The 14,343-nt window shown below is 48.0% G+C and overlaps 1 protein-coding gene and 1 pseudogene across 1 annotated transcript; both read left to right on the top strand.

Annotated features, from left to right (window-relative positions):
* The first annotated feature begins 206 nt into the window (after positions 1-206).
* On the top strand, positions 207-11,934 carry LOC147971226 (uncharacterized). The gene is made up of 3 exons (XM_087525954.1): positions 207-6,249; positions 6,510-6,595; positions 11,405-11,934. The coding sequence occupies exon 1, from the start codon at positions 2,140-2,142 to the stop codon at positions 3,358-3,360; it is 1,221 nt and encodes a 406-aa protein (XP_087382080.1). The 5' UTR covers positions 207-2,139; the 3' UTR covers positions 3,361-6,249; positions 6,510-6,595; positions 11,405-11,934.
* Positions 9,255-10,517, top strand: LOC147971227 (uncharacterized; annotated as a pseudogene).
* Positions 11,935-14,343: the final 2,409 nt, after the last annotated feature.

Below are 14,343 nucleotides of genomic sequence, written 5' to 3'. Positions count from 1 at the left end.
ATACAGGTACGCCATTATTGGCCACATTACTAATGGCGCACCTGGTGTGTGGTGCGCCATTACTAGTTTTGAAAAAAATATATAAAAAATTTGTTAGCAGTGGCGCACCAGGGGATAGTGCGCCATTACTAGTTATCATGGCGCACTATCCCCTGGTACGCCACTGCTAACAATTTTTTATATCTTTTTTTCAAAACTAGTAATGGCGCACCACACACCAGGTGCGCCATTAGTAACCCTGGGCACATTCTTAGGTGGTGCGCCATTGGTAACCTGGGAGCAGCTAGATATTTTGGACACCACCTACCACTCACTTTCCCCACTTTATTCTCTCCACCTCTACCAAGCTTGGTCTCGGCTGCCTCCTCCTCACCTCATTTGCACCATAGATTCACCCAAATTAAGTGGTTAAATTTCCTTTTTTGATAGGTAAGTAAGGGGAAAGCTTTCTTTATGTTCTAGATCTACTTTTTTCTCCCTCCAACAATGTACACACTTTTTATGGCCTAGATATACGTACGTTTGTGGTGTTGCATATGTTTGTGTTTGCAGGTATCAGTATTTGAAATGCGATAGTTGCCAATATTTTGCCGGAATGTTGATTCATTTCTGTTTTGGCGAGAATTTGGCACTGTGCATTCTTTTTGGTCCTATTTTTAGGCAAAGTCATGCCAAATTTTTTTGTTCTAAAATATCGTTTTGCCCTACCCCGCATGCGACCATGGTCCGCACAATGACCGAAGGCATCGTGAATAGGTTTCTGAGCTCCGCGGAGGTCGAGATGCTTCAAAAGAATGAGATAGAGATAATATATCTGTGTCGAAGATGCAAGCTGAAGAGCCTTATGGACCCGGATTCAGGACAGGTGCGGGACCACCTGCTCTTGCATGGTTTCATGGATGGCTATCAGTGGCAAGGTGATGAACATGATTATGAAGTCGTCCATGGGGGCCGGGCAAGAAATAAGGAAGGGCAGCAAGACAACCGCGGTGAGGGCAGGCGAGAAGACGAAGAATCTCCAGGACATGATCACGAAGTAGATGCAGGACACAGTCATCATGTAGAAGATGCCGGACATGATGATGAGGAAGATCAAGACGAAGGGCATGATCATGAAGATGAAGATGCTGGAGCAGATGACGATGGACCATCGATGGGCTGGGTGCAGGACCCTCATATTCAAGAGCTGCTTCTCAAGCAGACAGGTATCGCAAGAGCTGCCACCCGAGAGAAAGCCAAGCTGGATCAACTGGAGATAGATGCGGTTACTCCATTGTATGAAGGATGCATGCCCGAGGATACCCGCCCGAAAGTAACGCTCATGGCTCTGGAGATGAAGGTAAAACACAAAATGACCGACGCATGCTTCGACGAGAACATGTCATTCTGGCACGAACGTCTTCCCAAGGGGAACAAGTGCCCAAACAATTTTGAGGAGGCGAAGAAAATTGTGTGTCCTATGAATTTACCGCACGTGAAATACCATGTGTGCATGAACAATTGCATCATTTATCAAGACGAGCACGCGGAATCTACCATATGTCCGGTGTGCGGCGTCACTCGATACAAGAAGAGAAAGAAAGCTCCTCGAAAAGTGGTGTGGTACTTTCCGATCACTCCTCGTCTGCAGCGGTATTTCGCGGACCCTAAGCTAGCAAAGCTCCTGCGTTGGCATGCGGATAGGGAGGAAAAGAAGCGAGAAGATGACAGAAATTATCCGGAGATAAATAAAAAAGACAAGATGTTGAGTCACCCTAAGGATGCGAGCCTGTGGCAACGTTGAACTTCGAACACCCAGAATTTGGGGACGATCCAAGGAACATCGTGCTGGGCGCGAGCACCGATGGAGTCAATCCGTTTGGTAGCCAGAGAAGCACACATAGCACCTGGCCTGTGTTTGTGTGGATGTACAACCTTCCCCCTAGTTGTGCATGAAGAGGAAGTACATTCACATGAGTATGCTAATTGAAGGGCCGAAACAACCAGGGAACGACATCAATCTGTATCTGGGGCTGCTGAAACAGGAGCTAGACACGCTGCGGAAAACGCTAGCTAGTACAAGGGACGCTGCAGAGAAAGAATATTTCCCTATGAGAGCCGCACTGCTCACGACGGTGCACGACTATCTCGGTTACGGATATGTCACGGGGCAGGTGGTCCACGGATTTTCTGCATGCGTCAGGTGCATGGATGACACAACGTCGCCAGCTAGATAGAGATCCCGGGTCTTCAAAAACCGTGTTCATGGGACATCGAAGGTGGCTTCGCGACAATGACTCATGGAGAAAACACAAGGATCTGTTCGATGGTGAAAGCGAACCCCGAAGACGCCCGTGTACGAGGAACAGCGAGGAAATAGACGAGCTATTGAAAAATTGGAAAGAGTGCCCACCGCTGGGAAAGAAGCGAAAGGTGCCAGAGCCGCTGCTGAAGGTGTGGAAAACGAGGTCTGTTTTCTGGGACTTGCCGTACTGGAAGATCCTCCGTGTGCCTCACAGCCTTGATGTCATGCATATCATGAAGAACGTGTGCGAGAGTCTGCTTGGTACCCTGCTCAACATGCCAGAGAGGACCAAAGATGGGCCGAAAGCAAGGGCAGACTTGAAATCAATGGGATTCAGGGAGGAGCTTCACGCTAATGATGATGAGGCGAAGGACACGGAAAGTCGTCGCAAAGGCAAAAAGGCCAAGAATATCGGAAATTACTGCCCTCCCGCGTGCTTCACTCTATGCCAGGAGGAGATAGAGCAGTTTTTCACCTGCCTCGTAGGAGTAAAACTTCCTTACGGTTATGCGGGGAAGATAAGCAGATACCTAGACTCAGCGAAGCAGAAGTTCAGCGGGATGAAGTATCACGACTGTCACGTGCTGATGACGCAGGTACTTCCAGTTGCAATCCGTGGGATCATGGACGCACACGTCCGTGAAATGCTATTTGGCCTATGCAACTTTTTCGACGTCATCTCTCGGAAGTCGGTTGGCGTGAGGCAACTCAGAAGGCTACAGGAAGAGATCGTGGTGATACTATACGAGCTTGAGATGTACTTCCCGCCCGCATTATTCGACATTATGGTGCATCTGCTGGTCCATATCATGGAGGATATCATCCAACTCGGGCCGACGTTCCTACACAGCATGATGCCGTTCGAAAGGATGAATGGTGTCATCAAAGGATACGTTCGCAACATGTCACGTCCAGAGGGAAGCATAGCCAAGGGCTTTCTGACAGAAGAGTGCATCTCCTACTGCACGAATTATCTAGGCATTGAGAACCCCGTTGATCTGCCCTCAACAGGCACCTCGGCAGGCTCGCTGGATGGGGTCACCGGGAGGGTCGCCGCGAAATGCATGTCGACTTGAAGGGTCGACTCGCCAACTTTGAAAGAGCAAACCTAGTCGCGCTACAACACATAGACATGGTCGATCCTTGGGTGGTAGAGCACAAAACCTTTATTGAGAAGACGTACAATGACCGAGGCCAACAGAGGACGGACAGATATATAATCAAAGATCACAACTCATGTTTCACACGTTGATTCAAGGAGAAGCTTCTGTCGTACCCTTTACATGAGGATTCTTCCGCGGAAGAAAAACTCATATTCGCCTTGTCACAGGGCGCCGAGCACAACCTGATGACCTATGAGGCGTACGATATCAACGGCTACACATTCTACACCGAGGAAAAGGACATGAAGATCGATGATTATTAGAACTCCTGGGTAACGATGGAATCCTACACCGGTAACGACAAGGACAGATACTACGGAAGGATCGAGGAGATCTGGGAGCTGAGCTACGCTGGAGAGAAGGTCCCGATGTTCCGTGTCAGATGGGCCAAGAGCGTCCTAAAAGAAGACCGGTATTTCATCACCATGGTTATACCCGAAGCCAAATCCAAGACCATGGGCGCAAACGTCACCACAAAAAATGAGCCATGGGTACTGGCTTCCCAAGTGGACCAATGCTTCTTCATTACCGACCCGTCAAAGCCCAGTCATGTTGTCGTGAGGAGAGGCAAAAGGAAGATCATCGGAATGGATGGAGTCGCCAATGAGCAAGACTTCGACAAGTACGGTGACCCGAAGATGGAACATGACGATGACGATGAAGTACCATACACCACAAGAAGAAGCAGGACCACCCTACCTAAAGGACGTCCGTTCAAGAGAAGAACTCCATTTGCGAAAAAGAAGGGCAAGAAGATTGTGAAAATATAGCTAAGATCGAATCACGATGTGTCGGCCGCGCGCGTGTGTGTGTGTGTGTCAGTGGCAAGCTCAATTATTACATGCAACTAAATTATTACATGTATCACTTGATTTCAACCATGTCATCGATCTAATTCTAAATCTTTGCACAATGGTTTAAATTGTAGTCTTCATTTCTCGATTGTATTTCGACATATGGAAATGGCATTTCTTCTGTTCTAGTCCTCTATCCAGTAACCTCTTTTGTTCAAAACAGTGGGGATTAATGTTTTATTCTGGTATTTTAATTGTTTTTATTTATGTTTATTCTGGTAAAATAAAAAAGGTTAGTAATGGCACACCAGGAGAAGGTGCGCCATTGCTATCAAGGTATTTATGGCGCACCCCTAGGAGGTGCGCCATTGATTTTATTTATGTTTATTCTGGTATTTTATTTTTCAGTGTTCCTTTTCCTGCTTAAATTTGCAAACATTTTTTGAAAATGCAAACATTTTTCTAACTCACAAAAAATATTGAATTTGTTAATATTCTTTGAACTCATGAATATTTTTAAAATTCATGGGCACTTTTTGAATTCATGAATATTTTTCATATTCATAAATGTTTTACCAATTTACAAATGTTTTGCAACGCAAATATTTGAAAATTAGTAATAACTACTTATATCATAACATTTTAAAATTTATGGCCATTTTCTAAAAAATTATTACATGCAACTAAAAATCCAAAAAAAGTTAGTAATGGCGCACCAGGGGAAGGTGCACCATTGCTATCAGGGTGCTTATGGCGCACCCCTAAAAGGTGCGCCATTGGTATACGTATGTTTATGGCGCACCCCTAAAAGGTGCGCCATTGCTAACCCTCCCCCACTCCACTTGCTCCCCTCCCCCTCTCCCTCTGGACTCTCTCCCTCCCTCGCCAGATCCACCTCGCCCCACACCTAACCCGATGAGCCCCGTGGGAGCACGCCGCCGTCCGCCCGCGCCCGCTCCATTGCCGCCGCCCTGCCTCCTCGGGCCCCCCTCCCCACTTGCCCCCTCGCACTTCCCCTCGCCCTCTCCGCCCTCTCCTCTCCCGCAGAGCCCAGAAAGCCTCGCCGCCATCAGCCCATCCCGGAAAACCACCTCTGCACATCGGCCGTCGGCCACGGGGAGACACCAGCGCTGTATGAGCCGGGCAGCCACACGCGGATCCAGCGCGGGTTCGGACTCGGCTCCGCCCCGCCCCCGAACCAGCTCCGACGCCTCAACCTTGGCTCCTAGCCACAACTCGCCGTCTTCCACCCCAAGGTCGACGAGATCTCACTCCTCGCTGTCAGCGCCGCCATAGTCCACAGGCGTCAGCCCGTAAGCTATCCCCCTCCTTCCCCGTCTCTTCTTGATTCTAGCGTCTGGTGTACTAGTGTCTGTACTTTTGCCTCTGATGGAATTAGTGCTTTTGTATGATTTCTTGATCTAGTTGCAGCTAGGGGCAATTGTTGTTGGATTCTTGATCCTGTTCTAGTGGGCAGCACATAAATAATTGTTTTTATGTCTAGATTTCCTTACTGTTTACTTGCTTGCTTAAGTGATACGAATGCTTGCTTGATCTGTTTACTTGCAGATCCAAGGTTCATTGTTTACTTTCTTGATTACTTGCTCACTGTTTGCTCATCATATTGTGGTCATATGTTTGCACTATTCATAGGTTTATTTACTCATACTCCATGTTGAGATTGTGGTTGTATGTTGCAAGATTAATTCTGAGAGTAGTGATAGGTGAGCAAGTAGCAACATTAGGCATTTGCTGTTTGCTCAAATCATTGTTGTTGTTTGCTCAAATCAAACAAAAACTAGCAACATTTGCTATTTAGGTGAAGCGTGATCACTCCTCTACAATTCTTGGCTCTTGTGTCTTTGTAATTCTTGGCTCTTGTCTCTTTGTAATTCTTGGCTCGCCTGGAAATCTTGGTTGAACAATTTTGTTTGTTGGTCCCAAGGAGCTAGAGCTGCATCTGCACGTCAAGGAGCTGGAGCTGCATCTGCACTCCAAGGAGCAGCTGGTTAGTACTGCTTGTTCTTGTACCCAGAGCAGCTGTGATGTTGCAAATAGAAGTAGAGTGCTGCTTGTTGTACTTGTGATCTTGCAAATAGGAGTTGGAGTAATTTAACTTAACTGGAGTAATTTACTGAATTAACTAAAGATATATATATATATATATTTAAGATTAATTTACTGAATTAACTAAAGATATATATTCTAGGAGTAATTTACTGAATTAACTGAAGATATTCTAGGAGTAATTTGTTGCATCTGTTGTAGGTGGTCTAGTGCTGCCCATCTACTGCCCATTTCCTCTGGTACTGGAGTTGGAGTTTAGTGTACTGGACACTTTCATAATTTCTAGGGTACTTCCTCTCCTTTCTCTCCTTTCATAAACTTTCATATAATTTCAGAAACTTTCATATAAAATTCAGAAACTTCCATAAATTGCAGAAACTTGCATATAAATTTAGAAACTTCATATAATAATTGTATTCACTGCTGCTGCTATACTACTTGTGATGATGCTGCTGCTGTACTACTTGTGATGCTTCTGCTACTTGTGATTTTGCCAACTTGTGATGCTGCTGCTACTTGTGATCTTCTGAAATGACCCCTTTCTCCTGCAATGTTGATTAATTTCCTTTTCAGTTGAGAATGGGGCACTCCTAGGTCAAGAAAATTAGCAAAGGTCATGCCCAATTTTCTTGACCTAGAAGGTGCCCGATTCTCAACCAAAACAAAAATTAATCAACATTTATGTTCTGACCTAGAAGATACCCAATTTGTTAACTCTAGTAGTGTACTCCTGTTAATATTGCAAACATAACTGGAAGTTTTGAGACTAATAATGCATTACAGTAGAATCAGCCAATATTTTTGTATTTATTTTAGATCACATACACAAAATAACCTACCAACAATACAAATCTAGTTTTAGAAACATGTGATACATACATCCACTTTGATAAGCTAAAACTAGTAAGAGCAGCAAGGCAAAAAATAAATCTATGTATGATATAGGGGTGCTACTGCTACTGCTTTGAGTTGCTACCGCTATATCCTCCATCCCGTCCCACCGGAGCAAGCAAACCTACAAGATGCTCCTCATGTTTCCCCTCTACTAGTAGACTGGAACTTCCCAATGCTAGCCATCAAAATCTAGTTTGAATCAGAAAAATGTGAGAAAACCCATCGATTGAGGCGGACAACTAGTTGTAGATGAGGAAGGGCATTTGAGGCCCCATCGAGTCTATGAAGATGCGATGGGTCCTGATATATTGACTTGTGGATTTAGTTTTTCCTAGACTGCATTTAAGAAATAACTCTAGTAGCCTTTTTTTCCTATTTAGAGCGAACATGGCCAACAATGATGAGGCCGATGGTTCGGGCAAGGCATTCTGGGAGCTGTCCCAGGAGATGGAGGAAGAACCTCACCGCTATGAGGACGCCACAGAAGACACCGATCCCGACTACACAACCCCTAGTGGCGTCGGGGATGACACCACTGATGGTGCCGCCGAGGATGCCACCACTGATGATGGCAGCGCACGCACAGATGGCAGCCAACCGAAGAGGCAATGGAAGGACCGGCGCCCGAACGTGCTCGGCACCGTCAAGGAGGAATTTACTGAAGTGTCCTCCAGTGGGCATCCAACGGTGCCCAAAGAATTAGTCAGTGGGTACGGGGGACAACTCGGGTGCATTCTCCGGAGCACTGCCTCGATCAACACCGAGAACCTAAGGCATCGTGACCGAGGGAATTTGCGCAACCTCCTCTTCACGAAGCTGCACGAATGATACAAGTTCCCCGGTGACTTCGCAAACACACGCCTCTCAGGGAATAAAGTGAACAATGCCGCCCTCACGAAGATGAGCACGACCCTGGCTACTTGGAGAGCCGCGGTGAAGAGAAGGATTCTAAGAGGTGATAGCGATGAGAAGATCAAGGAGACAAATCCTTCAATCAGTGAAGCTGACTACCTGGAGTTCAAGATCAAGTGCAAGAGCAACGCATCTGTGGAATCAAGTCAGTGGGGGAAAGATATGCGGAACTTGAACTTAGGGGTCCACAAACTCGGCCCCAACGGTTACAGAGTGGCGGAACCTATATGGGACAAGGAGGATGCGGAGCGTGCCGAGCAAGGCCTACCGCCCCTCTTCGATAAATACCGTGACAAGCAGACCAGGAACTATGTCAGGGCCCGGTACAAGGTGGACCTGGTAACAAAGGAGCTTACCACGGATCCGAAGACCAAGGCGCTTGAGCTTGTTTTGGTAAGGAATACACCCCCGCGTAATTAGCTCCATATGGTTTCATTCTAATTAATGAAGCCAAATTTCTAAATGGTTCACGTTCCTTCCACAGGACACTGAAAGCAGTAGCGCGGGGTCGTCTCGGAGCTCCCCTTGGGACACCACTTTAAATAGGGCGTTGAACGTAATGAAACACAAGGATAAGTTCAGTAAGCCGTCATCAGCTCGTCGTGTGGCCGGCAAAGGCTTGTTCACGAAATGGTCGGAATACTATACTGCTGGGCGAAAGGAGAGAAAGACCAGCTCGGAAAGCCAGGAGCACGAGGTTCAAGAACTCAAGGCACAAGTGGCGCGGATTCCGGAGATAGTCGAAGAGCAAGTGCGAGACCAAGTGGGAGCGACGATCACCGCCATTATGCCTACCTTGCTTGAGGGGCTGCGGGGGTGGATTGCGGGTGGCCAACAGGGGCCGCCCCTGATTCCCAGATTCACGGGAAAAAACTCGCACAATGCGCCGACACCATTGGTGTCTCCGGCGGAGGCGGCATTTGTGTCTCCAGCGTTGGCCCGGCATTGGAGCTTAATGCACCCGGGTGTGGGAAGAATATGTCGGCCGGCACCTCGGCAGCAAGCGGCCCCTCTGTCACTTGCACGCCCACCATTGGCGATGCCTCGACATTAGCCGAGCTCGACGCCATCACGGTAACTAAGCCTCTTGGCGGATGACTTCATCTCCTTGCCTTTGATTGGGCATCCCTAACGCCCTACATGTTTTTGCAGGGCGCCGCCGACGTTCCATGCACTCTCCTGCACTTCGTGGGCGACGAGTTGATCGATGTCGCCAAGGCCAGAATCGTTCAACCGGGCAACCGCGTGTTCCACGGTAATCCGATGCCACCCACCGTGTATAGGGTTCAACTGGTTCGGGTGCTGCGGGGCTGCGACGACTTGTTACCTCCGTATCGACCCCCTGGGGCCGACGAAGGTGATGTGATGACCCTCAGCGCATGCATAAGCTGGTCCATGCTTTGGACAAAGAGCCAGATTCGTTTGGGGGCGGGGGAAACCACCCCACAGACAACACCGCCAGTTGTGCCAGCGCCAAGCCATGGCAAGACCGCCGCAATGCTACCGCCGTCAGCTGATCCGGACATGCATATGGCATAGGATCCGGACGACGACGACGGTACATTTACCAACGTTGATAAGTACTTCAACGAACATGGGTACGGTGACGAATTATTGGGGCCTCCTTCTCAAGAACCCAACCCTGCAAAAGACGATCGCAATCTAGATCGTACCGCGGAGAAACCCAATTGCAATAGGCGTCGTCTGGCGTTCAGTTCTCAGGAGACGCCTCCAGCTGCCGCCTTCACCAAGCCTTAGATAGCCGAGGTGCGAAATATTATCAGCCCCAACACACTCAAGAAGGTGGTCTCTGAGCAGAACTCGATCCCATTACAGCAGAAGAAGAAGGGACGGAAAAGAAAAAATAACAAGGGTGCGAGCCAGCCGGCACCGAGTACGATCCCTGCTAAGGACGGGCCACCTTCACCTAAGGATATCTCGAGGAGGGTGCATGTGGCGGGTAGGCCGATGCTACCGACTAATCTGCTCAATGCTGCAACCGGTGCTATGCAAAGTCTTCATGATAGTGTTCTTTCTATGGAGAAGCGGCGTCTCTCCGAGAATGATGTGGTATACCCGGTTTTCATGGCCAAGGTGCTAGAGGGCATGGGTTTTGTCGATAGCACCATCGGGGGTATGATCGTCCTGCGGTTTGATGACATCTTCGCTATGTTTAACCTTCATCCGCTGCACTACACCTTCATTCGGCTATTTTCGCTCAGTATGGAGATGTGGATCATTAGAGACAAGACCCCGGACATCGTGATAGCCGACCCCTTCTACATGCATGCCAAGATCTTGGGCAGTGCTGGGGACCGACAAGTCGCGAGTTCATACCTCAAAGGCATCATTCTGGCGAACCCAGATAAGGATAACTTCCTCGTGCCTTACTTTCCCGAGTAAGTCATCCCCTCACCGCCCCGTAACATATGATTTCTTAGATTTCCATCGTTCTTTTTTTCTAACATTCCGTGTTTTGTGCAGTGACACACATTGCACACTCATCCTCTTAAGCCCGAAATATTCCATGGCCACGTATGTCGACTCGGACTGTCAGTCGAAGAAAGACTACACAAATATCAAGAAAGTTCTTGATGATGCTCTCCCCGGCTACGCCAAATCTGGAGGCACCTTCAGGAGGCCAATTTGTAGGTACGGCAAGAACGTGTTCACCCACGTAACAACGTTCGCCTGCGTTAAGCAGCCGCCTGGTGGTCAGAAGGATTCCTACTACACCCTCCATCACATGCGGGCGATCGTACGGGACCATAATCACCTTCTGCTACCAACTAATCTCAAAGTTGGGCCGCAAGCTTGTCGGCAATCCAGGACGTGGACATCAGACAAGAATTCTTTCGCATCCAGTCGGAGTTTGAGAAAATCATCCATTAAGATGTCCTTCGTACCTCGGGGCAGTTCTACCTCAAATATCAACCGTCCAACAGTGAAATAGAAACAACGCTACAAATGCAGGCTGACAACGATCGCGATTTCATGACCATCACGAAAGACGGCGGCTTCATCCACGCTCCGGTGCCTGAGTCGAGTCGAAAGTAATGATGCTATGTAGTTCTGAAATATCGATTAGCTCATGTTGTAATTAAAATTTAATGAACTTGTATGTCTCTTTAGTTTGGGCAGTCGCTCAACTTATATGTAATCGATGCTATTTATTAGTAGGACCATGAATCGTGCTATTAATGTGTTGCTTTTCTCTTCCGATCCTTTTGTTGCATACTTATATATTGCTTATATATTGTCTGTGAATTGCTACTAACATTTTGTTCTAGTGCATAGAGATGCCGTCGTATGTCGTGTACAAGGGTAAGGTTCCCGGAGTCTACGAAGACTGTGAGGAGTGTCAGAGACAGGTTCACCGTTTCAGCGGTAACAGTTACAAAGGGTACACCACTAGGGCGAAGGAGGAAGCTAGATACGCGCGCTATCTAGCGGGAGAGAGGTGGGAGTGGAGGAGGAACCGGATGAAGACCAGTTTCATCGTGATGATGCTCATCGTGACCGCAGCTCTCTTCTATGTGATGGTAGTTTAGATGATCGATATTGACTTTGTAATGTGTCGACAAACTCGGCTAATATATATGATGAACTTTGCTAATGTCTCGAGACCTAAACTTGGCTAATGTTTGAACTTTGTTCGCTATTTTGAATTTGGAGACTAATATGATGAATTCTATTGTGTGATGTTTATATTCTGTGCTGTGTAACATTTATTTTGTAACCTATGCAAATACCAGATATTTTGTAACCTGTGCAAATACCAGAAAAGCAAAAAATAATAATTCCTAATATTCATAGTAGTGGCACACCATATTGAGCATTAGTGGCGCACCAGGGCTAAATACCAGTGGCGCATTATGGGGCATAGTAATGCCGCACTTGGGGGCATACGTGAAGGTAAATATGGCCCCCTAGGAGGCATAGTAATGGCGCACTGTGTGGTGCACCACTATTATCTGGGATACTAATGGCGCACCAAAAGTGCGCCATTACTATTTGTTACTAGTGGTGTGTTAATAGTGGCGCACCTATAGTGTGCCATTAATAGCAAAAACAGGTGCGCCACTAACAACCTTTTTTCTAGTAGTGTAGTCTTGATACCCATGGTAATGGGATTGCTGAGTCCTCGTGGCTCACAGTTTACTACAACAATAGTTGCAGGTACAGGTAATGCGATGTGACGCCCCCGATTCGATCGTACACTAATCATACACGCAAACGTGTACGATCAAGATCAGGGACTCACGGGAAGATATCACAACACAACTCTACAAATAAAATAAGTCATACAAGCATCATATTACAAGCCAGGGGCCTCGAGGGCTCGAATACAAGAGCTCGATCATAGACGAGTCAGCGGAAGCAACAATATCTGAGTACAGACATAAGTTAAACAAGTTTGCCTTAAGAAGGCTAGCACAAACTGGGATACAGATCGAAAGAGGCGCAGGCCTCCTGCCTGGGATCCTCCTAACTACTCCTGGTCGTCGTCAGCGGGCTGCACGTAGTAGTAGGCACCTCCGGTGTAGTAGGAGTCGTCGTCGACGGTGGCGTTTGGCTCCTGGACTCCAGCATCTGGTTGCGACAACCAGGTAGAAGGGAAAGGGGGAAAAGAAGGAGAAAGCAACCGTGAGTACTCATCCAAAGTACTCGCAAGCAAGGAGCTACACTAGATATGCATAGGTATATGTGTAAAGGCCATATCGATGGACTGAACTGCAGAATGCCAGAATAAGAGGGGATAGCTAATCCTGTCGAAGACTACGCTTCTGGCAGCCTCCGTCTTGCAGCATGTAGAAGAGAGTAGACTGAAGTCCTCCAAGTAGCATCGCATAGCATAACCCTAACCGATGATCTTCCCCTCGTCGCCCTGTGAGAGAGCGATCACCGGTTGTATCTGGCACTTGGAAGGGTGTGTTTTATTAAGTATCCGGTTCTAGTTGTCATAAGGTCAAGGTACAACTCCAAGTCGTCCTGTTACCGAAGATCACGGCTATTCGAATAGATTAACTTCCCTGCAGGGGTGCACCACATAACCCAACACGCTCGATCCCATTTGGCCGGACACACTTTTCTGGGTCATGCCCGGCCTCAGAAGATCAACACGTCGCAGCCCCACCTAGACCAACAGAGAGGTCAGCACGCCGGTCTAAACCTAAGCGCCCAGGGGTCTGGGCCCATCGCCCTTAGCACACCTGCACGTTGCGTGGGCGGCCGGAAGCAGACCTAGCCTAGTAGGCGTTCCAGTCCAATCCAGCGCGCGCCGCTCCGTTGCTGACGTCACGAAGGCTTCGGCTGATACCACGACGTCGAGTGCCCATAACTGTCCCCGCATAGATGGTTAGTGCGTATAGGCCAGTAGCCAGACTCAGATCACATACCAAGATCTCGTTAAACGTGTTAAGTATCTGCGAACGCCGACCAGGGCCAGGCCCACCTCTCTCCTAGGTGGTCTCAACCTGCCCTGTCGCTCCGCCTCAAAGTAACAGTCGGGGGCCATCGGGAACCCAGGCCCACCTCTACCGGGATGGAGCCACCAGCCCCTTCAGCCCCCATCTGCGAACAGTATCACCGGTAATGTAACAGTGTAAAGTATATAGTATATGCCCGTGATCACCTCCCGAAGTGATCACGGCCCGGTAGTATAGCATGGCAGACGGTCAAGAGTGTAAGGCCACTGATGGAACACTAGCATCCTATACTAAGCATTAGGATTGCAGGTAAAGGTGACAACAGTAGTAGCAAGGACAGGCTATGCATCAGAATAGGATTAATGGAAAGCAGTAACATGCTACACTACTCTAATGCAAGTAGTAGAGAAAGAGTAGGCGATATCTGGTGATCAAAGGGGGGGCTTGCCTGGTTGCTCTGGCAAGAAGGGGTCGTCAACACCGTAGTCGTACTGGGTAGCAGCGGTGTCGGTCTCGGTGTCTAAGAGAGAAGAGCGGGAAGAAACAATAAATATAATGCAAACATAAGCATGACAATGGAATACATGACAATGCGGGGTGCTAGGTGTGCCCTAACGCGGTAGGAGGTGGTACCAACGAAGGGGGGAAACATCCAGGAAAGTATTCCCGGTGTTTCGCGTTTTCGGACAGATGAACCGAAGGAGAAAAGTTGTGTGTTTGATATGCTAGGGATGTGCGGCGGACGAACAGGCTGCGTATCCGGATTTGTCTCGTTGATCTGAGCAACTTTCATGTACAAA

Source organism: Triticum urartu, chromosome 5A, assembly GCF_056163025.1.
Source record: "Triticum urartu cultivar PI428250 chromosome 5A, HENAU_Tu73, whole genome shotgun sequence".
Classification (NCBI taxonomy): Eukaryota; Viridiplantae; Streptophyta; class Magnoliopsida; order Poales; family Poaceae; genus Triticum; species Triticum urartu.
This window is presented reverse-complemented; position numbering and strand designations above follow the sequence as displayed.